General features: G+C 43.6%; 1 protein-coding gene and 1 long non-coding RNA gene across 6 annotated transcripts in view; one reads left to right on the top strand and one right to left on the bottom strand.

Moving 5' to 3' along the window:
• Positions 1-230: 230 nt before the first annotated feature.
• LOC107976646 (uncharacterized) lies at positions 231-11,187 on the bottom strand. The gene is made up of 4 exons (XR_010148955.1): positions 11,092-11,187; positions 5,370-5,575; positions 5,068-5,274; positions 231-573 (listed from the first exon to the last, which is right to left on the bottom strand). It is a non-coding gene; the product is annotated as an uncharacterized LOC107976646 (long non-coding RNA).
• UNC13B (unc-13 homolog B) overlaps positions 10,826-26,968 on the top strand; it is a 243,450-nt gene continuing 227,307 nt past the window's right edge. For all 5 annotated transcript variants that reach the window (XM_016960803.4, XM_054658820.2, XM_016960802.4 and 2 more), the window contains exon 1: positions 10,826-11,311. In XM_016960803.4, coding sequence (XP_016816292.1) covers positions 11,290-11,311 — 22 coding nt within the window. In that variant the 5' untranslated portion in view covers positions 10,826-11,289. The remainder of the gene's footprint in view (positions 11,312-26,968) is intronic.

The following is a 26,968-nucleotide window of genomic DNA, read 5'->3' as shown; positions in this document are numbered from 1 at the left end:
TCAGGTGATCCACCTACCTCAGCCTCCCCAAGTGCTGTGATTGCAGGTGTGAGCCACCGTGCCTTGCCACAGAAGCAAAGATTATTCCATTTTGGGCTAGGTTTATAGTTTTGTAAACCCTATGCCAAATTTTGACACCTTACAGTATTTGGCAGGGATAAGTCTGAAATTCCTTGATTAATAAATGCAAACTGTCAAGTGTGTCAGTGTGAAGAGATCACCAGACAGGCTTTGTGTGAGCAAAAAAGCTGTTTAATCACCTGGGTGCAGGTGGGCTGAGTCAGAAAAAGAGTCAGCAAAGGGAGTTAGGGGTGGGGCAGTTTTATAGGATTTGGGTAGGTAGTGGAAAATTACACTCAAAGGGGGTTGTTCTCTTGCGGGCAGGGGTGGGGGTCACAAGGTGCTCAGTGGGGAACTTCTGAGACTCATTGTCCAGGAGAAGGAATTTCACAAGGTAATGTCATCAGTTAAGTCAGGAACTGGCCATTTTCACTTCTTTTGTGGTTCTGCAGTTTCCTCAGTCCATCTGGATGTACAGGTGCAGGCTTGGGCTCAGAGGCCTGACATTCCTGTCTTTTTATATTAATAAGTAAAACAAAACAAAACAGTGGTGAAGTGTTAGGGTGGTGAAAATTTTTGGGGGTGGTATGGAGGGAAAATGGGCGATGTTTCTCAGGGCTGCTTTGAGCGGGATTATGGGCGGTGTAGGAACCTAGAGTGGGAGAAATTAAACTGAAGAAAGATTTTGGGGTAAGGGGTGATATCATGGGGTTGTTAGAATCAGCATTTGTCGTATAGAATGATTGGTGATGGCCTGGATGTGGTTTGGTATGAATTGAGAAATTAAACGGAAGACACAAGGTCCAAATAAGAGAAGGAGAAAAACAGGTATTAAAGGACTAACAATTGGGAGGACCCAGGACATCCAATTAGAGAGTGCCCAAGGGGGTTCAGCGTGATTATTTGCTTGGTTGGTGAGTTTTGGGCTCTATCCTTGAGGGTTTTTTTTTTTTTTTATGTTGTCATGTACTAGGCCAGATTGATTTAGGTAAAAACAACACTCTTCATTTAGAAATATGAAAAGTCCTCCTTTTTCAGCAGTGAGTAAGTCGAGGCCTCAGTGGTTTTAGAGGAAAGAGAAATGCAAAGCCAGCAATTGTTTGTTAAAGAAGGATTAGAAATGGCTAGGAGAGAGACAGTGAGATTGATAGTGTGGTGGAGATAGCTGGGGAGAGGTAGAGGGTGGCATAAGAATAGGAATGAGAATAAGAGTGAGTATAAAAGTAAAGAATAGAACTTCATCAGGGTGAAAGTATTGGAGGGTGCCCTGCCAGCAAAGATCATCTAACAACTCCAAGAGGGAGTCAAGAGTGGTGGTTTGGGGATAGCACCAGGAGATATCAGCTGTGATGGCTTGGAGAAACAGTGTAAACCAGCAGTGTAAACAAGAGCAGGGCATTTATGAGTAGTTGAGAATGGTGAATAGGAGTATGACTAGATAGAAGATAGTAGGGATGACAAGTTTTTGGGGTACAGTCCAAGTAGCGGGGGTGACTGCATAAAGCCCTGTTGCAAAAAGTAGGGTAAGGATGAATAGACCTAATAGAATGAAGGGATGTATTAGGCTCATAAGGGTTATTACTGTTCTTCAGAAATGCAAGTGTGTTTAAAGGAAGTAGGGGAGAGTACTTGCAACTTCTAGGAGGAAGAGGAGAGATCAGGCTGGCTGTCCAACGAACACAGGGCATATGAGTAAAGTCAATCTGCCAATCTTGTGTTGGAGTAAATCCACGAGCCTGATGTGTAGGAAAAGGAGGAGGCCTGAGAAAACCTTAGGGGCTGGTGGCATGGCAGGCAGAGCATTGAGAAGTGATGGTTTTAAGGATGGATTTCCATGATGGGAAGGAAATGAGGGGCTGTAGGAGGTGAGCCAGAAGCTTATATCCTACATGGAAATGGTCATGAAGGGAAGAGAGAATAGACTGGGCTTGTGAGGCAGGAAGAATGAACTTTCCACAGAGTAAAATAAAAATTATGAAATCTGGTAGAGCAGGTTTTCAGAAGAAGAATAGTTGGGAGTGATAGAGGAGCTACAGGGCGCGGTGCCAGTCCTTGTGTAAGAATTCCAACCGTGGCCAGGTATGGTGGCTCACGCCTGTAATCCCAGTACTTTGGAAGGCTGAGGCAGGTGGATCACGAAGTCAGGAGATCGAGACCATCCTGGTGAACATGGTGAAACCCTGTCTCCACTAAAAATACAAAAAAAAAAAAAAAAAATTAGCTGGGTGTGGTGGCGGGTGCCTGTAGTCCCAGCTACTTGGGAGGCTGAGGCAGGAGAATGGCATAAACCCAGGGGGCGGAGCTTGCAGTGAGCCAAGATTGCACCATTGCACACCACCCTGGGAGACACTGAGACTCTGTCTCAAAAAAAAAAAAAAAAAAAAAAAGAATTCCAACTACACAGCCCTGCACTTCGGCTGTGTGTAATGAAAGAGTTGGGATGAGTTAGGGAGAGCTAGTGTGGGAGTAGCTTCTAGGGCTGTTTTTAAGGAATGGAAAGAGGAGTGGGGAAAGGATTTAGGATCTATGGGGTCAGCTAGGTTTTCTTTTGTGAGTTTATATAATGGTTTAGTCAGGATGGTAAAACTAGGTATCCAAAGGCGAAAGTACCTAACCATGCCTAGGAAGGAAAGGAGTTGTTGCTTTGTAGAAGGGGTTGGAGTTTGGGAGATTAGCTGGACACGATCAGCAGGGAGAACACATGTGTTTTTATGAAGAATTATGTCAAGACAGGTAATGAATGAGGAAGAAATTTGGGCTTTGGAGGGGAATGTGCAATGTCCTTTCGTGAACAGATGTTGGAAGAGCAAGAGAGTGTCCTGTTGGGAAGATGTGTAGGAGGGGCTATAACGTAGAAGGTTGTCAAAATGTTCAATAAGGTGAGAAGCAGATGGATGGAAAGAAAGCATATCATGAGAAATGGCTTGACTGAAGTAATGGGGGCTGTCAATGAAGCCTTGCACAGTACAGCCCAGGTAAGTTGCTGAGTCTGATGGGTGTCAGGGTCAGTCCAAGTGAAAGCAAAATAGGCTTTGAACTGGGAAAAAGGGCAGCAATGAGGTATGGCTGTAGCCTAGGAATAGTCAGGGAAGCAGATAATTTAGTTAAAACGTCTCAACCTAATAAGGGAGCTGGGCAGGTGGGGATAACTAAAGAGTGCATGAAAGAATATTGTCCAAGTTGGCACCAGAGTTGGGGAGTTTTAAGAGGTTTAGAAGCCTGGCCGTCAATACCTGCAACAGTTATGGAGGCATGGGAAACAGCCCCTTGAAAAGAAGGTAATGTGGAGTGGGTAGCCTCTGTATTGATTAAGAAGGGGACAGAGTTACCCTTCACTGTAAGAGTTACCCAAAGTGTCTGTGATGGTCCAGGAGGCTTACGAGGCAATCGGGCAGTTTCAGTCTTCAGCCGCTAAGCTAAGAAGATCTAGGAAGGAGTCAGTCAGAAAGCCTTGGGCCAGAGTTCCAGGGGCTGTGGGAGTGGCTGCCGGGCAAGTTGGACAGTCCGATTTCCAATGGGGTCTCACACAGATGGGACACGGCTTAGGAGGAATCCCGGGCTGTGGGCATTCCTTGGCCCCGTGGCCAGATTTCCGACACTTGAAGCAAGATCCTGAGGGAGGAGGTCCTATAGTAAGGCCTGGCCTCTGCGGTTTAGGCATTTGGAAGTTCTTGTGTGCTGGAGATGTGGCTGGGGTTTCTCTCACAGTGGAGGCAAGTAATTGCAACTCTTTTCTATCATTGTACACCTTGAAGGCGAGGTTAATTAAGTTCTGTTGTGGGGTTTGAGGGCCGGAATATAATTTTTGGAGCTTTTTCTAATGTCGGGAGTGGATGGGGTAATAAAATGCATATTGAGAATAAGACGGCCTTCTGGACCCTCTGGGTCTAGGGCAATAAAGCGTCTAAGGGATTTTGCCAAACGGGCCATGAACTGGGCTGGGTTTTTATATCTGATGAAAAACAGCCTAAATGCTAACTGATTTGGGAGAGGTCAGCTAAGAAAAAGGAGCATTAACCTTGACTATGACTTCAGCTCCAGCCACCCCTCTAAGAGGAAATTGTTGGGCAGTTGGGGGAGGGCTAGTCGCGGAACAAAACTGTGAGCCGGACTGGGCGTCAGAAGGGGAGGTGATAGAAGGATTATAGGGTCAGGGAACAGAGGCTGAAGAAGAATTGGGACCTGGCTCAGCCTGGCGAGGAGCCACCTGGGAGGAGGGGAGAGGAGGGGAGAGGTCAGATGGGTCCGTAGAAAAGGAGGATTTAAAGGACTTAGCTTGGGGTGGAGACTGAAGGAACAGACAGGAGAGAAAGAAAGATTTGGGACAAGTCGCACTGGGAGCAGAGACTAGGGAGGGACCGATGTGTAAAAGAATGCCTGGATGTCAGGCACCTCAGACCATTTGCCTAATTTTACAACAAAAACTATCTAGATCTTGTAGGATGGAGAAATCGAAAGTGCTGTTTTCTGGCCATTTAGAACCATTGTTGAGTTTGTATTGGGGCAAAGTGGTATTGCAGAAGAAAATAAGGCATTTAGGTTTTTAGGTCAGGTGCGAATTGAAGAGGTTTTAAGTTCTTGAGAACACAGGCTAAGGGAGAAGGGGGAATGGAGGGCGGAATGTTGCCCATAGAAAGGTAGAGACACGGAGAAGTAGGGCGGTGGTGAGCAGCCCTGGACTGCAATGTGGGTGAGCGGCCAAAGCAGGCATCCCTGCAATTGACTTGCCACTAAGGGAATGTAGGTGAATGACCAAGGCAGGCGTCCCCACGGTGATCAGACACCAATGGCATGTGGGTGAATGATCAGGGCAGGCATCCCCGCAATGATCAAACACCAAGGGAAGTCTGTTTTCTCAAGTCCATGACCAGCGCTGGTGTTTTGGGTCCACAGATAAAATGTGTCTCCTTTGTCTCTACTAGAGAGGAAAATGAACTGGAATTGGAAGGACAGGGAGATTGAAGGGTAGCAAGAGAGGCTAGAGAAGAGAGTGAAAAGACCGCTTACCCGATTTGAAGTTGGTAAGGTATTCCTTGGGCTGGTCTGAGGACCCGAGGTCTTAGGTGGATCTCCTCATGGAGTGATGGTGAGGACAGGGGACCTGTCTTCCGAAGGAGTCTCCCTGTCCTGGGTCTTCGGCACCAAATGTCAAGTGCGTCCGTGTGAAGAGACCACCAAACAGGCTTTGTGTGAGCAATAAAGCTTTTTAATCACCTGGGTGCAGGCGGGGTGAGTCGGAAAAGAGAGTTAGCAAAGGGAGTTAGGGTTGGGGCAATTTTATAGGATTTGGGTAGGTAGTGGAAAATTACAGTCAAAGGGGGTTGTCCTCTTGCGGCAGGGGTGGGGGTCACAAGGTGCTCAGTGGGGGAGCTTTTGAGACTCATTGTCCAGGAGAAGGAATTTCACAAGCTAATGTCATCAGTTAAGGCAGGAACTGGCCATTTTCACTTCTTTCGTGGTTCTTCAGCTTCCTCAGGTCTTCTGGATGTGTAGGTGCAGGCTGGGGCTCAGAGGCCTGACACAAACAAAAATGTATGCTGGCAATTCCTAAGACATTTCTAACATTAATGTAACAATAATTTTAAACCTAGCTTAGTGAGGACTAAATTCTGATTTTATATCTTGCTCAAATTCCTGTGTAAGGGTTCTGGGGAGTCATGCCCTACAAATAATAAATTATTAGATGGTTTTTACTTAACCCTATATATTGTGACTTACTTTCCAACCTGACTGTGGCATAACATTATGAGACAAGGAAGCAAAACAAAATATTTTACCTTAAATCATGTTTCTTTGCCATCTATTGAAATGGCCTGCAAAGCTGTCCTTTGTGGGGTAAAATGTGCATATATAAAGAATCTCTATTAACATAGCTAAATCTTTTTCTTTCAGGCCCTCTCAATCCTAAAGAGATTAACTAAAAGTCTAGCACCCTTTGAAGATCTGAATTGGAAATATTTGTCATCTATTGTCTCTAAGGGCAGCCACTATAAGACTTCAAGAGAACCTTGGTCTCCACAGTGTTTTTTCTTAACCTAAATATTTCCTTTCTATGATCCCTGGTCTTTAGACAAACTCAACCAATTTTCAACCAGAAAATGTTTAAGTTTACCTATAGTCTGGAAGCCCCCCTTTGAGTTGTTCCATCTTTCTGGACCAAACCAATGTATTTCTTAAATGTATTTGATTGATGTCTCATGCCTCCCAAAAATTTATAAAACCAAGCTGCACCCCAACTACCTGGGGCTCATGTTCTCAAGACCTCCTGAGGGCTGTGTCATGGGCCATGGTTACTCATATTTGGCTCAGAATAAATCTCTTCAAATATTTTACAGAGTTTGACTTTTTTCATCAACATTAGTAAAGATTTTACTTAAGTTATGTAAACTTGAAAAAGCATTTGACTATTTTATTTTTTCCTGAATAAGTGTTTGATTTAAGCACTTTTATTTTCTTACACCAATTAATTAGAGCTCTTTTATATATTTTCAGTAGTGAAACATTGTGTACACAACACATAAATACATAGACACATTAGGCATGCTGATAGAGGTACATCTTTTTTTTTTTTTTTTTTTTTTTGAGACAGAGTTTTTCTCTTGTCACCCAGGCTGGAGTGCAATGGCATGATCTCAGCTCACTGCAACTTCTACCCGCTGGGTTCAAGTGATACTTCTGCTTCAGCCTCCCGAGTAGCTGGGACTACAGGCATGTGCCACCACGCCTGGCTATTTTTGTATTTTTAGTAGAGACAGGTTTCACCATGTTGGCCAGGCTGGTCTCGAACTCTTGACCTTAGGTGATCTGCCCACCTTGGCCTCCCAGAGTGTTGGGATTACAGGCGTGAACCACTGCACCTGGCCTAGAGGTACCTCTTATAGATTCATAAAAAACGTCTTTTTTCCTTAGGCTTTCAGATTCTTTTTTTCCCCTCCTCCCTCCCCCCTACTTTCAGATTCTTGATAACCTGTTTCACAACCCTAGGCAGTTGTCAGCTAAATAGCCTTAAATTTGCATATTAAAGAAAACTACTCAGGTGAACTCCAAACAGCAAAATTTACATTATAAAGTGTGGAGAGAAAAAGTCTGGTGTGCTAGACGGAAATTGAAACAGATTTAATGGCCAATTAAACATAAAATTATAGAAATTATAAAAGCCTTTTAAATACACACACACACACACACACACACACACACACATCCTATAGCTTTTACTTCAGAACTTTTAGCTATGAGATAAATTCAAATTTACCGGTTTGCAAAAAGAACTTGTTGGATCTAAACTGCGGTTTTTATCTTAACAGAAAATAATGGCAGATTTAGAGCAGGCAGAAAAGAATAGAGAAAAGAGGTCTTAGGAACTCTATAATTAGTAGGTCGACCTTAGGGCTCTTTTTCCTTAATGTAAATGTGCACAAAGACCATATTTTTTCCATTTTACATAAACTTTGGCAGTAGAGGTGCCATAAAACCTACAGAGTGCTCAAAAGAGGGTCATTCTCCTTGTTTTCTTCTCATTCTTAGATTATTTGTTTTCCACTTCTTTTTTTCTTAAAAGGAGAAACTGAGCTGTGGCTTAGAGTTTCTGTGTGGTGGATCATCACGTGCTGCTTGTGGGCAGGACTCCACAATGTGCCACCGCTGAATGGTTTCCACCCTCTTACATGTCTCAGTTTCTCTCTCCAGAGGTTTATGACTTCTGAGAGGGCTCACAACACTGGGTGATCAGCCCTTCAATGTGTTTCCTGGATGAGCCAGTTTTTAAATTAAATATATATATATATATATTTTTTTTGAGACAAGGTCTTACTCTGTTGCCCCGGCTGGAGTGCAGTGGCATAATCTTGGTTCACTGCAACCTCCACTTCCTGGGTTCGGGCAATTCTTACGTCTCAGTCTCCTAAGCAACTGGGGTTACAGCCACGCACCACTACACCTGGCTAATTTTTGTATTATTAGTAGAGATGCGGTTTTGCTATGTTTGTCAGGCTTGGTCTTGAACTCATGACCTCAAGTGATCTGCCTGCCTCGGCCTCCTGAAATGCTAGGATTATGTGTGTGTGACCGCACCTGGCCTAAATTAATTTTTGTTGGGGATTTCCCTGCAGGACCACTGCACATCGTTCGGGGTCAACCTTTCAGACACTCCCACAAGGTCCCCAGTCACTCAGGGGCACCTTTCAGTTGGGAGGGGCAAATGCCCTTTCTTTTTGGAGCTGAGAAAACTCAGTCTCTGATATACCTATGAAAGCAACAGTTCAGTTCCTCATGCAAATGCACACAGACAAATGGAATTGAGATTAATGTTGGGAGAAAAAGCAATATAAAGGATCCTTCAGAACGGATCTCCAAACTAGAATTAGGATTTTTTTTTTTTTTTTTTTTTTGAGATGGAGTCTCGCTCTGTCGCCCAGGCTGAGTGCAGTGGCACCATCTCGGCACAGTGCAACCTCCACCTCCCTGGTTCAAGCAATTGCCCTACCTCAGCCTTCGAATAGCTGGGATTACAGGTGCACACCACCACGCCCGGCTAATCTTGAACTTGTGGGGTCAAGTGGTCCGCCCGCCTCAGCCTCCCAAAGTGCTGGGATTACAGGTGTGAACCACCGCACCTGGCCTAGAATTAGGATTCTTAAACAACGACTTCCTAGGAGAGAAAATTAAAAAAAAAAAAAAAAAAAAAAGGAAACAGCCAAAACCACTTCCTATAAACTGTGCTCAGCTGCCCGTAACTTTGTAGCTCTTTTCCAACAATATACACACCAAGGTCAAATCCTCTCACAGTGCAAGGTCATCTCTGGCACCCAAAGCCAAAGAGGTCAGGTCATGCAATACAGGAAAACAGAGCTTTAGACCTAAGAAGAATCTGCCCATGACTCTTGAAATCCCACAAAGACAAGAGAACACCCCAAAAGGGGGTGAGTGGCACCTTTGTTCTAAATTCTTTTTTTTTTTTTTTGAGATAGAGTCTTGCCCTGTCACCCAGGCTGGAGTGCAATGGCACGATCTCAGCTCACTGCAACCTCCGCCTCCCAGGTTCAAGTGATTCTCCTGCCTTTGCCTCCTGAGTAGCTGGGATTACAGGCACGTGCCACCATGCCTGGCTAACTTTTTTTGTATCTTTAGTCGAGACAGGGTTTCATCATGTTGGCGAGGCTGAGTCTCGAACTCCTGACCTCGTGATCCGCCCACCTCGGCCTCCCAAAGTGCTGGGATTACAGGCGTGAGCCACGGCGCCCGGCCTAAATTCTTTAAAGAGGTTCAAGTCATTAGAAGCCTTCTCTCGATTTTTTGGTAATGCAGATGGCAAAGGGTGAAGGAGGTATAGGGTGGAAGAAAAGTAAACAAAAGAACAATTGAATTTTTTTTTTTTTAAATTTGATACAGAGTCTCACACTGTAGCTCAGGCTGGAGTGCAGTGGCTCGATCTCCACTCACTGCAACCTGCGCCTCCTGGTTCAAGCGATTCTCCTGCCTCAGCCTCCCGAGTAGCTGGGATTACAGGCACCCGCCACCATGCCCGGCTAATTTTTTTTGTATTTTCAGTAGAGACAGGGTTTCACTATGTTGGCCAGGCTGGCCTTGAACTCCTGACCTCGTGATCCGCCCGCCTCGGCCTCCCAAAGTGCTAGGATTACAGGCGTGAGCCACCGCGCCCGGCCTAAGAACAGTTTAATTTTTAAGACCAGGAAGCAAACACAGAAACCAAATAGATGGTTTTTGTTTTCTGTTTGTTTTTTCTTTTGCAGCTGTGAGGAATTTTACTCAAATTAGATAGGCCTTGTTACCCATAATTTGGAATTCTCACTTGGATTTGACCAAGTGAAGTAGAGTTGGTCAATGGGAAAAAGACAAACAAACAAACAAACAAAAAACCAACAATATGATCACTGAGCACTCTAATGGTAAGCAGAAATTAAGACCAGCTGGTTGTTAACTTTAGCCAAGACAAAAATCCCTATTCAGCTACTTACCTACGGGTGCGTCTCAGGCTGAAAACGGCTGTCTACCATCCCAGAAGTAGGAAAAAAAACCCCTCATCTTCCCTGTTGGAAGTGAGCTCAAACTCCATAAAGGAGTTACCTGCCTTCCCTAGTCATGGAAGCAGGAAAACTTGCCTTCCTTGTTGGAAGCAAGTAAAACTCCAAAATAATAATAATAATAATAATAATAATAATAATAATAATAAAGGGAGTTGTACAACAAAATGAACTTTAGATCTCGACCAAATTTTGGGAGATCAGGGATTCTCTGGAGGGGGTGCTCCCAGACCTTAGCAAATTGTCCTGTTGGTTTGAGCCATGGAGTTAGCTCATGTTGGTACCAAGCACCGATAGGAGATTTGTCAAAGATCAGAGGTATCTCCACTCACAATCCCTCCGTGGTTACCATCCTTCATTCAGTAAATATTTACGGACTGATTACCATACACTAGGCACTATTCCAGACATTGGAGATACAATGATGAGCATGAAAAACGGTCTAGATAAGAACTGAGGTCTCCAGACATACTTTATGCTCACCAGTTTTGTCTTTTGCCCTAGTTGCTAAACAAAACTTAACTTTGCTGTGCGGTGCGACTTCGTTAACTTAAAATTACAGGCTGTCAGCTATGACCGCTAGACTCTAAGAAAGTCCAGTGGAAATCCTTCAATGAAAAGAATCTGTTCTTGGGTGGAAGCCCCGCTCATGCAGGAGTAACAGAGGGCTTCCATTCTCGCGTCACACAAGTGAGGGTCAACCCCTTGCTCCCTGCAGTAAGCCTGATTAGTGGGCGGAGCTTCCTTCAGGATCGCAAGAAAGAAAGGAGGAAGGGGACCCCGCCTCCTTCGTGCTTGCGGGCGGGGGGGGCGGGGTCGGTGGACTGGCGTGAGTTAATTGGCTGGGGGGCGGGGCACCACGGGTTGGCTCCGCCCAGGCGCTCGCGCGGATCCCGGGTGGAATGACGGGAGGGAGTCCCGGCAGCTTCTACCTCCCAGCGATGGCGTCGCTGTGCCGCGCCCAGTCCCCAGCCTGCCGGCTGGTACTCACCGCTACCCGGAGTTCCCTCAGACGGTGAGATTTGGGGCGGGTCCGAGGCAGCGGCGGGACGCTACCTGCGACCGGGACCATGAGGAGCTGCCAGACCCGTGGGGCCGGTAACGAGAGCAGTCCCGGCACCTGCTGAGAGGAAAGAGGGAGCAGCCCGGCGCGGCTGGGGCGCGGCAGAGGCTTGCCCTATCCTCGGCCATGTCACTGCTCTGCGTGCGCGGTGAGTGCGCGGACTGAGGCGGGGAGGCGGGGAGGCGGGGTGTCGGCGTAGAGGTCCCCGCACCCTTCCAGTGGACGTCCGGTGACCGTCTCACCCAAACTTTACATCCCGTCCGTGCTTTGGGGGTCGATTATTTTGGCAATCACTTACAAACACTTGAGTTCTTTCCACTTTCTTGTTTTCCCTCAAGCTCCTGCAAGGGACGATTAGCTCTCCATTCTGGTAGCCATGTGACAACGTTGTTGGACGGCAGGCTCAGATCCTATTAAACAGTGACTGGGGTTCTCTAGTGAGAGTGGACGAGTTAGAAGACCGCGGATGGTTGGTGCCTGTGAATGGTGGGCAGCCTCTCATTCTTTTCCTCCTCCTCCTCGCACCGTAACACTACAGTATGCTTAGTAGCAGGTTTTTTTAATCACACTTTGAATGCGTTAGTGGTACAGCTGTCACATCCCTTCTATTGCTTGTCTTGTCCCCTGCCACTTCCCTGAACACTAACCGGTAGTATAGGCTAAGATTATTCTTCTGTTCCACTTGGGAGGATGTGGTGACTGCTTTTGAGGATAAGAGGTATGATTTATTTTTATTTTTATTTTAGCTTGCCTCACAGTAACTCAAGGTGAAGGGCCATTATTGCTTTTCCCCTGAGACACTTGACCCATCTAAGAAGATATCTTAAAGCAAGAGCTTTGGGGTTTAAGATGAGGCATGGTACGCGAACTAAGTTTTATGTGGGTAGAGACTGTTTCTTATTAGTTTTTGTATTCCTGGTGTCTGACGTAGTAGAAGCTTAATGCTGGTTTTGAATGAATGCAAGTACTGTGACTTCAGAGAGATTATCTGATCAGGAAAACACAGGGTTTGGATTAGCCATTGAATTTGATCTCGGGAAATTCAGGTTACAGCCTATCATATCTGATGTGTCTTGATTATGAATGAGAGAGCATTTATCAACTAGAGCTTTCACTAGAGCCTTTTCCTGATATCTTTTACTGGAGAGTTCATATTTCTTTTGGCTCTACAGATTAGAAGCATTGTTGTTGTTTGTGATTTCTCCAATAACGGTGTTTCCCCCAGCTACTGGCAGATGAAACTGCTTTGCTCTGTTCTCTTCCACTATTTTGTTGAATCTGCATTAACCAAAATGGATTTGGCCATTTCCGGGGATTATGAGATATACAGTTTTTCTTCTTTCATGGTTGATTTTTCATTAATGAGAATTTTGCTTTGCTTTTAGTAAGACATTTTCTCTCAGCAGCTGGGAATCTATTTATTCCTTTAGATCCCTGCTGCTGAGTAGCAGGATTTGGGAGAGGTTGGACTTTGTTGTGTCTCTTGGACAGTTTAATTCTCTACGGCCACACTGTATTACAGAGCTGGTCCTTATGAAAGACTCTTTAGGCAGGAGCACTCGTGAATCAGAAATTCCTATTTAACTGAATTTATATAACTACTGGTGTTTTCATTTGTTTTAATAGCAGGCAGGTTTCATTGTCTAGAAATTCTGCTATTTAGCTAACTTCTTTCCTTTTTAATGTTACTTTAGTGAAGTTTCTTCTTTTTTGAATCTGGAGAAACGAGATCAGCAGGCCATTGTCTTTTTGAATAGAGATCTAGAAGATTTTAAATACTGAAACAAACAGGTACCTTATATGCAGATATTCACATTGAATGGCAAAGTATTCATTTTGGGAAAACTTACAGAAATGAATTGAAATACATCTTTATTTTTATTTCTTTTTCTTTTTTTGAGACAGAGTCTCATTCTGTCACCCAGGCTGGAGTGCAGTGCTGCGATCTTGGCTCACTGCAACCTCCACCTCCTAGGTTCAAGTGATTCTCATGCCTCAGCCTCCCGAGCAGCTGGGATTACAGGAGTGAACCACCAGGCCCGGCTAATTTTTGTATTTTTTGTAGAGACAAGAGTTTCACTGTGTTGGCTAGGCTGGTCTTGAACTTCTGACCTCAGGTGATCCACCTGCCTTGGCCTTCCAAAGTGCTGGGATTAGAGGCATAATCCACTGCACCCAGCACAAAATACATCTTTCTAAAATGACATTCCTTGCATTGTATTTTGGCAGTAGGAATGTTGTATTCTGAAAGCAGTCTATATAGTGATATTTATTACAACTCAATTTCAATTCATCTTGGAGTAGAATCAATTAGAAACTTCCTATGCAGAGTTCAAAAAGTAGTTAACTTGATGTAGAAATTGGCAAACTGGTATTGAATTAATCATTCCTAAACATTTCATTCAAGAAGTCAGTTATTTTGTCTTGCCCTTTAATCATGCCTTATTGCCTGCAGGTTTAAGGCTCTCAATACTCTGACTCCAGCCTTGCGGCCTTCTATTCTTGCCTATCCTTATGCAGACTTTGCTCTAGCACTAACTTTGTTTATTCCTGCCTCTGCTCTGTTCTGCACTTGTGCCCCCTGAAATACTCGTTTCATATTTTCTGCCTATCTAAAATGTATTCTTACTTTCCCAGCTAACAGTCTACTTTTTTTGTTGTTGAAAACTTCTTCAGGTCCCCAGTCCACAGTGATCTCTTTCCTTTAAATCCTCAGAGCACTTGTGGTCTGAACAGTGCCACTAGTTTGGAAATGAATCATATGCTGCCTGCAACTGGTCTTGTATTGTGGTGCTTATGGTGACCCAGACAAAGGAAGTAATTGCACTGGTCAGATCAGATCTGGAATTTTGTGTTCAGCTGTGGTATTTCCTTCTAAGAAGCATATTGAGAAGCTAGGTTATCTTAAGAGGGGAGTAATTAGAATAATGAAACATGTAGGAACCGAACCATTTGAAGAATATGGGAAATTTAGTTCTAGAAGATTTAAGAGGAAGAGGATCACGATAGTACATGAAGACTGTTTAAAAAACTGTCTTGTAGAAGTTATATCACCTTTTTTTTGTCATTCCAGAGGACAGAACTGGGACAAGTGTGGATCAATGGTTGAAAATGACAGGAAATTAGATTTTAGCTTAACATAAAGAAGAACAGTTGGGTTGTTCAGAACAAATGGAATGGGCTATGTAGATTTTTTGACACTAAACAGAAATTGAATGAGTGGTAAGGATTCTAAAGGGGATATTGACCATTCAGCGGGTGATTGACTTGAATTTTTTTTTTTTTTTAATTTTTTGAGATGGAGTCTCTGTTGCCCAGGCTGGCGTGCAGTGGCATGATCTCAGCTCACTGCAACTTCTGCCTCCCAGGTTCAAGCGATTCTCCTGCCTTAGCCTCTGGGGTAGCTGGGATTACAGGCGCCTGCCACCATGCCTGGCTAATTTTTTGTATTTTTAGTAGAGACGGGGTTTCACCATGTTGGCCAGGCTGGTCTCAAACTCCTGACCTCGTGATCTGCCCACCTCGGCCTCCCAAAGTGCTGGGATTACAGGCGTGAGCCACTGCGCCCGGCCTAGACTTGAATTTTTAAGAAACCACTCTTTTATAGAATTCACTTAGTCTTTCTTTAAATATTTCCATAAGTATAAAGAAATATAAGTCTTTAACATGTTTTGGCACAACTTTACTTATAATACTGATACTTTTTTTGGGCTTCCATAGGGACCAGTGCCACATGAACAACTGCAGTAAACTAAATTAAGGATTTTGTTTGACTTTCATTGTCTTGGTATTCACGACCAAGTTTCTCCAAGCAATTATAAGCATTTTTAGAATCAGACCTTTCCATAATATTTCTTTGTAATTCCCAGTGTTTATAACATAGTTATTCCCAGTGTTTATAACATAGTTAGATAATTTAACTATGGATTTTTTCCCCCCAAAAGTAATAAATGCAGGCCAGTCGTGGTGGCTCTTGCCTGTAATCCCAGCACTTTGGAAGGCTGAGACAGGTGGATCACTTGAGGGCATGAGTTCGAGACCAGCCTGGCCAATGTGGTGAAACCCCATCTCTACTAAAAATACAAAAATTAGCCAGGTGTGGTGGTGCTCACCTGTAATCCTAGCTACTTGGGAGGCTGAGGCATGAGAATTGCTTGAACCCAGGAGGCAAGGTTGCAGTGAGCCGAGATTATGCCACTGTACTCCAGCTTGGGTGACAAAGTGAGACCCTGTCTCAAAAAAAAAATGTGTATGGTAATACATTGCTAATTATAGAAAATTAAGAAAATGCAGAAAAGTACAAAAAAAGAAAAAAATTTCCATGGGCCTACCACCTGCCAATACCATTGCTAACTTTTTTTTTTAATTTAATTTTTTTTTAAAGATGGGATCTCACTATGTTGCCTAGGCTGGATTTGAACTCCTGGGCTCAAGTAACTGTCTTTTCTCAGCATCACGAGTAGCTGGGACTACAAGGAACACACCACCACACCCAACTATTGTTAACTTTTTAATTCATTGTTTTCATTTTGTTTTTATTATAAGGTGATAAATATACAGATAAGAGGTTGAAACAGTTTAGAGTGTAAAGTAGAAGGAAAAGTTCTCTTGTCCCCATTCTGTATTCTTACTTCCCAGAGGTAACTACTGTTTACTGTCTCTTACCTATCCTTCTGGAAATTTTCATTACAGATGAGTATATAGGTTCTGCAGTTGAATGTACATAGCATTCTTCAGCTTTTTTTGTTTTTTAACCTCAATGATATATTTTCCTGTCAGGTCATCTGAGTCTAAACCAAGCTTGTCCAGCCTGTGGCATGTGGGCTGCATGTGGCCCAAGACGGCTTTGAATGTGGCCCAACACAAATTTGTAAACTTTCTTAAAACATTATGAGATTTGTCAGCTATCGTTAGTGTTAGTGTATTTTTTTTAATTTTATTTTTATTTTTTGAGACAGAGTCTCGCTGTGTCGCCCAGGCTGGAGTGCAGTGGCGCGATCTCAGCTCACTGCAACCCCTGCCTCCTGGGTTCAAGCGATTCTCCTGTCAGCCTCCCGAGTAGCTGGGATTACAGGCGCCCATCACCACGCCCGGCTAATTTTTTGTATTTTTAGTAGAGACAGGGTTTCACCGTGTTAGCCAGGATGGTCTCGATCACCTTACTTCATGATCCGCCTGCCTTGGCCTTGCAAAGTGCTGAGATTACAGGCATGAGCGCCTGGCCAGTGTTAATGTATTTTATGCATGGCCCGAGATAATTCTTCTTCCACTGTGGCCCAGGGCAGCCAAAAGGTTGGACACCCTGGTCTATACCATTCTTTTGAATGGCTGCAGAGTATTCTGTTATATAAGCATACATAATTTAAACAGTTTTATATTGATGATATTCAGGATATTTTTCTTTTCACTATTACAAACAGTGCTACAATGAACATCTTTGTAGATTTTTTTTTTTTTTTTTTTGAGATGGAGTCTCACACTGTTGCTCAGGCTGGAGTGCAGTGGCGCCATCTCTGCTCACTGCAACCTCTGCCTCCTGGGTTCAAGCAATTATCCTGCTTCAGCCTCTTGAGTAGCTGGGATTACAGGTGCCTGCCACCATGCCTGGCTAATTTTTTTTTTTTTTTTTTTTTTTTTTTGTATTTTTAGTAGAGAAGGGGGTTTCACTATGTTGGCCAGGCTGGTGTTGAACTCCTGACCTTGTGATCTGCCCTCCTCGGCCCCCCAGAGTGCTGGGATTACAGGCGTGAGCCACCACGCCCAGCCTGTAGATGGTTTTTAAACATTTGCTTTTATTTTTGAGACAGGGTCTTGCATTGTCACCCAGGCTGGAGTGCAGTAGTAAGATCATGGCTGACTGCATCCTCAAACTCCTGGGCTCAATCTGTCCTCCCGTCTCAGCCTCCTGAGTAGCTGGGACTACAAGTGCATGCCACCATGCCTGACTAATTTTTCTACTTTTTGTAGGATGGAATTTCCCTATTTTGCCCAGGCTGGTCTTGAACTTCTGGACTCAAGTGATCTGCCCACCTTGGCCTCCCAAAATGCTAGGATTACAGGTGTGAGCCACTGCACCTGACCAGTTTTTTTATTATTAATTTTTTTCTTTCCAACTTTTAAGTTCAAGGGGTACATATGCAGGTTTGTTACATGGGTAAATTGCATATTGCCATATTGCAGGGGTTTCATATACAGATAATTTTGTCACCCAGGTAATCAGCATAATACCCAAATAGGTAGTTTTCAGTCCTTACCCTCCTCCCACTCCATAGATGGTTTTTGTTATATGTTTGGAGATCTCCAATTAGCTTTCCACCTGGACTTTATGTGTAATTTGCTCATTGCTGTTTTCTTTGGCATATAATTATACTCAGTTGGACCAAATGCCTCGGTGTCTCAGATCAACATCCTCAATTAGAGGCAGATCCTTCAGCAGCAGGTAATATTTTTCTATGCCTGTTGAAAAGACCAAAGACTCTGCTCTTGTAAGTAAGTTTGACCTGTGATTTCCATGTACTTTTCTTTCTTATTTGTATTTTATTTTCCATATGAACATGTATTACTTGCTTTTTTTTTTTGATACAGGGTTTCACTCTGTTGCCCAGGCTGGGGTGCAGTGGCATGATCACGGCTCACTGCAGCCTTGACCTCCCTGGCCTCAGGTGATGCTCTCACCTTAGACTCCTGAGTAGCTGGAACTACAGGCTTTCTTATAGAGACAGGGTTTTGCTATGTTTCCCAGGGTGGTCTTGAACTCCTGGGCTCAAGCAATCTGCCTGTCTCAGTCTCCTAAAGTGTTGGGATTAACAGGTGTGAGCCACTGTGCCCGACTGCATTTTTAAAACAGAACAAAACAATGTCACTGGTGAATGGTAACAGGACCAAGTTGATTTATATTGTGATTTGCCCTTTAAAAAACTCGTTACTGGACAGGTGAGGTGGCTCATGCCTGTAATCCCAGTACTTTGGGAGGCTGAGGCAAGAGAATCACTTGCATCCAGGAGTTTGAGACCAGCCTGGGCAACATAGCAAGACCCCATTCCTAGTAAAAAAATATTTAAAAATTAGCTGTGCGTGTTGACGCATGCCGGTAGTCTCAGCTACTTGGGAGGCGAGGCAGGAGGATGGCTTGAGTCCAAGAGATTGAGAGTGTAGTGAGCCATGTTCATGCCACTGCATTCTAGCCTGGGTAACAGAGCCATCTCAAAAAGTTCATGGCTTATCATTAGTCATCCATCTAACTAGACACGTTGATTGTGCATTGATTCTACTCTAGGGAAAGTCCAAAAATATATTTCGGTTTACAGCCATTGTGGAAAGTAGGAATGGTAATGATATTAGAGTTTTCAGACATAGATATAGGTTGGTCAGATACTTCTCATCTCCTTCTCCCACCCTGCCACACCCCGCTGAATGTTATTGTCATCTGCCTCAGCTAACTCCTTTTTGCTGGGCTTCCATCGATCGTGATTCTAGTAGTCCCTGCCCTTAGAGCAGAGCTGTGGCTGTGTTCCTTTCACTTAGGGCCTCAGGAAGTTGATTGTGCTTTGTGTGAGCCAGGCAGTGATGGGGGAAAGGACCAATTTGCTTTGCTATGCTATTGTTATAAACTGTTCTGTTCCTTATAAGTAGTGTATTCTGTAATTTAGTTTCTAAAAATGGGGTTTCTAAAAGTTGGGCTCTTTAGGCCAATAAGCTTATTTTTTATCCTATTTACCTGTGCTGTGTATTTCAGACTTTGAGTTTGTTTAAAGTTTGGGCTGTGTATCATTAGTAAATATTTGTTGGATTCTTTCTCTGTGCATGTTTATGACACAAATCTGTATTGTAGATAAGAGGCCACGGAATCTAGATAGGTTTTAAAATGTCTGTTATACAGTGTTCTTATATAAACTCAAATAATCCATTAGGATTATTAGGTCTGATTTGGAATAAGCAGAATAAATTAAGTTCTTCCTTGAATAGGGAAATAACTGCACTGTCTTGTTTTAACATTTATTTTCACATTGTTATTATTACTGTTTTTTTTTTGTTTTGTTTTTGAGATGGAGTCTCGTTCTGCTGCCCAGGCTGGAGTGCAGTGGTGCAATCTCAGCTTACTGCAACCTCTGCCTCCCAGGTTCAAGCGATTCTCCTGACTCAGTCTCCTGAGTAGCTGGGACTACAGGTGTCCACCACCATGCCTAGCTAATTTTTGTATTTTTAGTAGAGATGGGGTTTCACCATGTTGGCCAGGCTGGTCTCTAACTCCTGACCTCAAGTGATCTGCCCACTGCGGCCTCCCAAAGTGTTGGGATTACAGATGTGAGCCACCACGCCCAGCCTTATTTTATGATTAGTTTTTTGAGACTGGATCTTGCTCTGTTGCCCAGGCTGGAGTGCAATGGTGCGAACATGGCTCTCTGCAGCCTCGACCCCCTGGGATCAAGTGATATGCTCATTTCAGCCTTCTGAGTACCTGGGACTACAGGTGTGAACTACCATGCTTGGCTAATTTAAAAAAAAATTTTTTTAGAGATGGGGTCTTGCTATGTTGCCCAGGCTGGTCTTGAACTCTTGGGCTCAAGCAATCCTTCTGCCTCAGCCTCCTAAAATGCTGGGATTATAGTCATGAGCCACTGTCTTTAGCATTTAAAGCAAGAGTCTTTGAGTTTGTGGGTATTTTATATATACCTTCTCTTTTTTTTTGAGACAGGGTCTCATTCTGTTGCTTAGGCTAGAGTGCCATGGTGCTAATCAGGGCTCACTGCAGCCTCAGTCTTGCCAAGCTCAGGTGATTCTTCCACCTCAGCCTCCTGAGTAGCAGGGACTGTATGCTTGTGCCACCATACGTGGCTAATTTTTGTATTTTTTGTAGAGACAGGGTTTTGTCACTTTACCCAGGCTAATCTTGAACCTGTGGGGTCAAGTGGTCTGTCCGCCTCAGCCTCCCAAAGTGCTGGGATTACAGGCATGAACCACTGTGCCTGGCTCCTTTTTTTTTGAGATGGAGTCTCATTCTTTTACCCCGGCTGGAGTGCAGTGGCTCAATCTTGGCCCACTGTAACCTCCATCTCCCAGGTTCAAGAGATTCTCCTGCCTCAGCCTCCCAAGTAGCTGGGACTACGGGCGCCTGCCACCACACCCAGCTAATTTTTGTATTTTCAGTAGAGACAGGGTTTCACCATGTTGGCCAGGCTGGTCTCAAACTCCTGACCTCAGGTGATCCACCCGCCTTGGCCTCCCAAAGTGCTGGGATTACAGGTGTGAGCCACCATGCCTGGTCTCAAGTATAGTTTTTTAAAGAAAGAAGTCTCACTCTATTGCCCAGACTGGAGTGCAGTGATGTGATCATAGCTCACTGTAGCCTCAAACTACTGGGCTCAAGAGATCCTCCCGTCTCCATCTCCTAAGTAGTTGGGACTACAAGCATGTGCCACCACAACTGGCTAATTTTTGAAAATTTTTTTGTAGAGATGGGTCTCCCTATGTTGCCCAGGCTGGTGTCGAACTCCTGGCTTCAAGCAATCCTTCTCTCTGGGACTCCCGAAGTTCTGAGGTGACATGCATGAGCCACTGTTCCCTACCCCAGGCTAGTTTATTTTGATTAACATGTTTGTCAGATTCTTCCACTTGATGTGTGTGGCAGTTAGTTCATTGATTTTCGTTGCTATGTAGTATCTTGTTAGATGCATATACTATTGTTTATTTATTTAATGTATTTCTTAATCTCATGACAGTGTAGATTAGATTATGTGGGGAGAAATTGGAGGCACTTGAATTATAGCAGGAGTGATTTAGATTAAACATATATTAAAATTTCTTGATGAAATTTGAACTGCCACAGAAAAGCTGTGAAATTTATTTTTCTATGGCTCTTCAAAAATAAGTCCTATTTCCTTCATTTAAAATTTTATTTATTAATTTTTTTTTGTAGAGATGGGGTCTCACTATGCTGTCCAGGCAGCTCTCAGGTCTCAAACTCCTGGGCTCAAGGCCTCCTCCTGCCTCCGCCTCCCAAAGTGCTGAGATTACAGGTGTGAGCTACCATGCCTGGCCCCTTTGTTTTTTTTTTTAAATTGATATGTCATAGATGTATGTGTTTTGGGGATATGTGTCATATTTAGATAAATTCATATAATGTGTTAATGATCAATTCAGGGCAATTAGGATATCTGTCACCTCAAATATCTTTCATACTGGGAACACTGGAATTCTCTTCTGGCTATTTGGAAATCTACAATAGATTTTAATTAACTATAATCATCTTACTGAACTATCGAATACTAGATCTTACTCCATTTATCCAACTGTATTTTTGTACTCTTTAATCAACCTTTCTTAGTCCTCCCTCTCCTGTTTCCTTTCATATACTATATTAGGTGTAACTGCTCTGGATGAGGAAGGTTAGATAACCAGCTTTGCATTTCCTGTTTTGTTGCAGTCTTTTCTTTGATTACTGGGAAATGGAATAAAAATGTAAGCATATGGTTAAAATGTTGTGTTCACCTTTATAAAGCACATTAAAAAATTCTTTTGTTATCTTTAGTAAAAATGAAATGTACTTTCTCAAGTGTGATGTCCAGAAATAATTATCCACTGGGTGTGTGAGAAAGGCCAATAGAATCAAAGGAAAAAGAATCATGAAATCTTTTTTTTGTGTGCTGATGAATCCTGTGGTGATAAAATACGTGGTAAAAATGTGACAGGAGGAAGTTTGTGCTAAGGTGTATGTGTGTAAACTATTTTTATCCTGTAAGTAGGGAGAAGCAATTCTTAGTCATTAGGAAATACAGGTTTCCAAAAAGAAGAGTGTTGTTTTCCTGCTGCTGCTTGGTTCTCTCTTTTGCCATAGTAAGTACTTCTTTAGAGCTATAGAAGACAGGCCTGTGGATTGCGTTGGGCTGTCAATTTTCTCTTGCAACTGTTTGCTTTATTGATTTCTATAGCGTTTCATTGTAAATGATGTTGAGAAGAGGTTAGAGGGCAGGGAGGGAGATCTGCCTAGCAACCAAGAAGGGGCTGGCAGTTGGACAGTGGGAAGATAATTGCTTTTATATAATTAGAGTTGGGGCAAAGATGATTCGAAAGGCTAGATTACTTACATGAGCCAAATTAGTTATGAAGCAAATTTTAGAGACTTTGTCTGCAAAAGGATAGAGGAAATCTGCTTGCCAAGGAAAGGGGGGTAAATGATAGATATAAACCTGTATGTCTACCTCACTTCAGCCCTCCATTCCCACAATTACACCAGAGAGCATGTCACTCTTTGGAATGGTGCTCTCCTTTTGTAATCTTAATCTTCAGAATCTATCTTTTTTTTTTTTTTTGGGACAGAGTCTCACTTTGTAGCTCAGGCTGGAGTGCGATGGTGCTATCTCGGCTCACTGCAACCTCCACCTCCCCGGTTCAAGCGATTCTTGTGCCTCAGCCTCCCGAGTAGTTGGGATTACAGGCCCTCACCACCATGCCCGGCTAATTTTTTTATTTTTGGTAGAGATGGGGTTTCACCATGTTGCCCAGGCTGGTCTCAAATTCTTGAGCTCAGGTGATCCGCCCGCCTCAGCCTCCCAAAGTGTTAGGATTACAGGCATGAGCCACTGTGCCTGGCCAGAATCTATCTGATTGTATTCTTTAGCCCATTTTTACAGCTTATACTCTTGCTATGCTTTAACCACTGTGATATAAAGTAGATGTTAAAAGCTTTGGTTTTAGACAGACATGGCTTGGTGAATATATCAGCTCCAACGCTGTGAGTTGTCTGCCTTTCCATATATTACCTCATCTCATTAAACCTTAATTTCCACATCTTTAAAATTCATATATTTGTTAGGATAGTAGTACTAGTGATGGTGAAAATACCTATAGCAAAGTATTGCTGACATAATTGTTGTGAAAGTGATTAGTACTGTCCCAGGCCTAGAATGAGTACTTATTTTAATATAAAAACAGTATTAATATTCTTCATCCAGCTTTATGGTATCTATTCATCTAAGACAGGGAGCTGAAAGTCTTCCTAGACCTCTCTCTCTCTCTCTTTTTTTGAGACAGAATCTCACCTTTTTTGAGATAGTCTTACTCTGTTTCCCAGGCTGGAGTGCAGTGATTTGATCCCAGCTCACTGCAGCCTCAACTTCCAGGGCTCAGGTGATTCTCCTACTTTAGCCTCCTGAGTAGCTGGAACTACAGGTGTGTGCCACCACACCCAGCTAATTTTTTTTTTTTTTTGGTGGGGGCAGGGTCTCCCTCTGTCCTCCAGGCTGTAGTGCAGAGTGCGATCTCGGCTCACTGCAACCTCTGCCTCCTGGGTTCAAGTGATTCTCTTGCCTCAGCCTCCCAAGTAACTGGGACTACAGGTGTGCGCCACCATGCTCAGCTAATTTCTTGTATTTTTAGTAGAGATGGGGTTTTACTGTGTTGGCCAGGCTAGTCTTGAACTCCTTTTTTTTTTTTTTTTTTTTGGGACGGAGTCTCACTCTGTTGCCCAGGCTGGAGTGCAGTGGCGCGATCTTGGCTCACTGCAAGCTCTGCGTCCCGGGTTCACGCCATTCTTCTGCCTCAGCCTCCCGAGTAGCTGGGACTACAGGAGCCCGCCACCACGCCCGGCTAATTTTTTTTGTATTTTTAGTAGAGACGGGGTTCCACCGTGTTAGCCAGGATAGTCTCAATCTCCTGACCTCGTGATCTGCCTGCCTCAGCCTCCCAAAGTGCTGGGATTACAGGCGTGAGCCACCGCGCCCGGCCAGGTCTTGAACTCCTGACCTTAGGTGATCCACACGCCTCAGCCTCCCAAAGTGCTGGGATTACAGGCATGAGCCACCGTGCCCCGCCATTTGTGTAGAGACAAGGTTTTGCCATGTGGCTGAGGCTTGTCTTGAACTCCTGGGACTCAAGCGATCTGTCTGCTTCAGCCTCCCAAAGTGCTGGGATTACAGGCATGAGCCCCTGTGTCCAGCCTAGACTTCTCAGTTGAGGAAGAAAATACAAAGAGAGGGAGGAAAGTTGGGTTCCGTTGAGTTTGTGGGATCTGTGAGATAAGTTACATGTGAGATATATTGAATTGAATGTTGATCAGTCTCATTGCCGATGATCCTTGAAAATGGTAACCCAAATGTAGGTTTGTAGCTTAGTAGAGAAATCTGTTAGAGTTAAATATTTGGAAGTTGCAGGTATTTGGTAATAAAGACATTAGCTTGAATTAAAATGCTTATGGAGGGTCAGAAAGGAGAAAAAGGGGCTGATGCTGCCGCCAAGGAACTCCAGTGTATAGGAATGGGCAGAAGAGGAGTTGATAGATGTGGTCAGAACTGCAGGAAAATGGAGAGTGTTGTGTTAGGGTCTGTAGCCTAGAGTACAGCGAATTTCAAGAAGGAATGATCAGATGATGGAGGTGAAGGAGACTTGTTGAGGTTTAGGAAAAAATGAAGAGATCATTGGATTTGAAAACAAGAACAGTTTCATTTGGGTAATGTGAGGGCAGGCAGTGTATTATAGTAGTTGATGAGTATTTGGACAGTAAAGAAGTGGAATGAGCAAGTGTAGGCTACACATTCAGAAGTTCTTCAGTGAAGAGTAGTGTTAAGAGTAGTCTTAAAGGCCAGGCGTGGTGGCTCACGCCTGTAATCCCAGCACTTTGGGGGGCCAAGGTGGGTGGATCACTTGAGGTCAGGAGTTCGAGACCAGTCTGGCCAACATGGTGAAACCCCATCTCTACTAAAAATACAAAAAAAAAAAAAAATTAGCCAGGCATTGTGGTGCATGCCTATAATCCCACTTATTTGGGAGGCCAAGGCAGGAGAAATGCTTGAACCCAGAAAGCAGAGGTTGTGGTGAGCTGAGATCACACCATTGCACTCCAGCCTGGTTGACAAAGTAAGACTCTGTCTCAAAAAAAAAAAAAAAAAAAAAAAAAAAAGAGTAGTCTTAAGAAGAAATTTGAGTATTTTGTAGCTTGAAGGGAAGGAATCTGTAAGAAGGGGAAAGTCAAGATGAGATGGGGAAGGGAGAGATGATAACTGATTTCTTTTGTAAAGTAGGATGCAAAATTATCAGCTGATAGTGAGGTGGTGGGGATGATTTAGAGAGCTTGAGGAGAGTGCAAAGGGTTCATTCATTTATTCTTTCAACAACTATTGGGCCGGGTGTGGTGGCTCATGTCTATAATCCCAGCACTTTGGGAGGCTGAGGCGGGTAGATCACTTGAGATCAGGAGTTTGAGACCAGCCTGGCCAACATGACAAAACCCCGTCTCTACTAAAAATACAAAAATTAGCTGGGCGTGGTGGCAGGCGCCTGTAATCCCAGCTACTCGGGACTCTGAGGCAGGAGAATCGCTTGAACCCAGGAGGCAGAGATTGCAGTGAGCTGAAATCGCACCACTGCGCTCCAGCCTGGGAGACAGAGCAAGAGTTTGTCTCAAACAAACAAACCAACAAACAAAAACAAAAAAACCCCACAACTGTTGTGCTAGGCACTTGGGGAGGAATGGTGAGGAAAAAACCCCTTTCCCTCTTGGAAGTTTATATAGACTAGTAGGACTATGGAGGAGTTAGACATTAAACAAGGAAGAATCATACAAATTAATATAAAATTATGAGTAGGAAAAAATACAACTGATTTGTGCTATAAACGAAAGTACATGTTATTATAAGAACATGTGTTAAGGAAAGTTACCTACACAGATCAGAGAAGTCCTCCCTAATGAAGTGAAGACTGAACTGAGATCTAGAAGAAGAGGACACTATCGAGAGAAGGAGAAGAATATTCTAGGCAGAGGAAATAGTATGTGCAAAGGCCTTGCAGTGGGAGAAGGATCTGAGAGAAGGCAAGTATAGCCAATATTCCAAGAGAAAGGGAAAACATGGATTAAGATGAAGCTGGGGCTCCTGACCTCAGGTGATCCACCCGCCTCGGCCTCCCAGAGTGCTAGGATTACAGGCATGAGCCACAGCGCAGCCTGGCCGACATGAGGAAACCCCATCTCTATTTTAAAAAAATTAAAAAAAAAATTAGTCGGGCTTGGTGGTGGGTGCCTATAATCCCAGCTACTCAGGATCCTGCTGAGAAAGGAGAATCTCTTCAACCCAGGGGCGGAGGTTTCAGTGAGCCAAGAGTGCGCCATCTCACTCCAGCCTGGGTGAAAGAGCGAAACTCCATCTCAGAGAAACAAAAAACAAAACTATAGGGCCTTGTAGGCAACATAAGGTGGAAAGTTAGTGGGAATAAGACCGAGGAAGGGCAGAAGTATAGAAGTTTATAAACTGAAAGCACTGGGTTTCTACTTTGATTTGTTTGAATCCTTTTTCTACCAGTGAAAGCTTTTGGCAAGCCTCTTGACTACCAAGCCACAATTTTAAAATGGAAGTGTTAACATCTGCCCCATGTACCTTCATAAAGTTGATGAGAATTACACTCTTAAGATCATGTGTTTGAAATTCTATTGTATTACTTTTACTCTCAGTCCTTTTTATCTCTTGTTTGTAGAGACTTAACTGTTTTGAAACTTATAAACAAACAGGATATGATCAGTTCCATAAACATTTATTGAGCACTTAACTATGGGTGAGGCATTGAACTTGTCACCCTGGGTATATAAAAATGAGGAAGAAGTGGGCCTTGCCCTCAAGAAATTGAGGGCAAAGAAGGGGTGACAGCCATGTGTACAGCTAAGCATGATGCAAGACACAAATGGATAATTTCTAAAACAGAAAAAATATAATGGATTGTAGAAATTCCAACTGAGGAACAGGGAAGAACTGTAGAAAAAGTCAAGTTTTCCATTATGGTGTCACTCATTAATTGGGATACGAAGCATAGAAAGAAAGAA

This window comes from Pan troglodytes, chromosome 11 (genome assembly GCF_028858775.2).
Source record: "Pan troglodytes isolate AG18354 chromosome 11, NHGRI_mPanTro3-v2.0_pri, whole genome shotgun sequence".
NCBI lineage: Eukaryota > Metazoa > Chordata > Mammalia > Primates > Hominidae > Pan > Pan troglodytes.
This window is presented reverse-complemented; position numbering and strand designations above follow the sequence as displayed.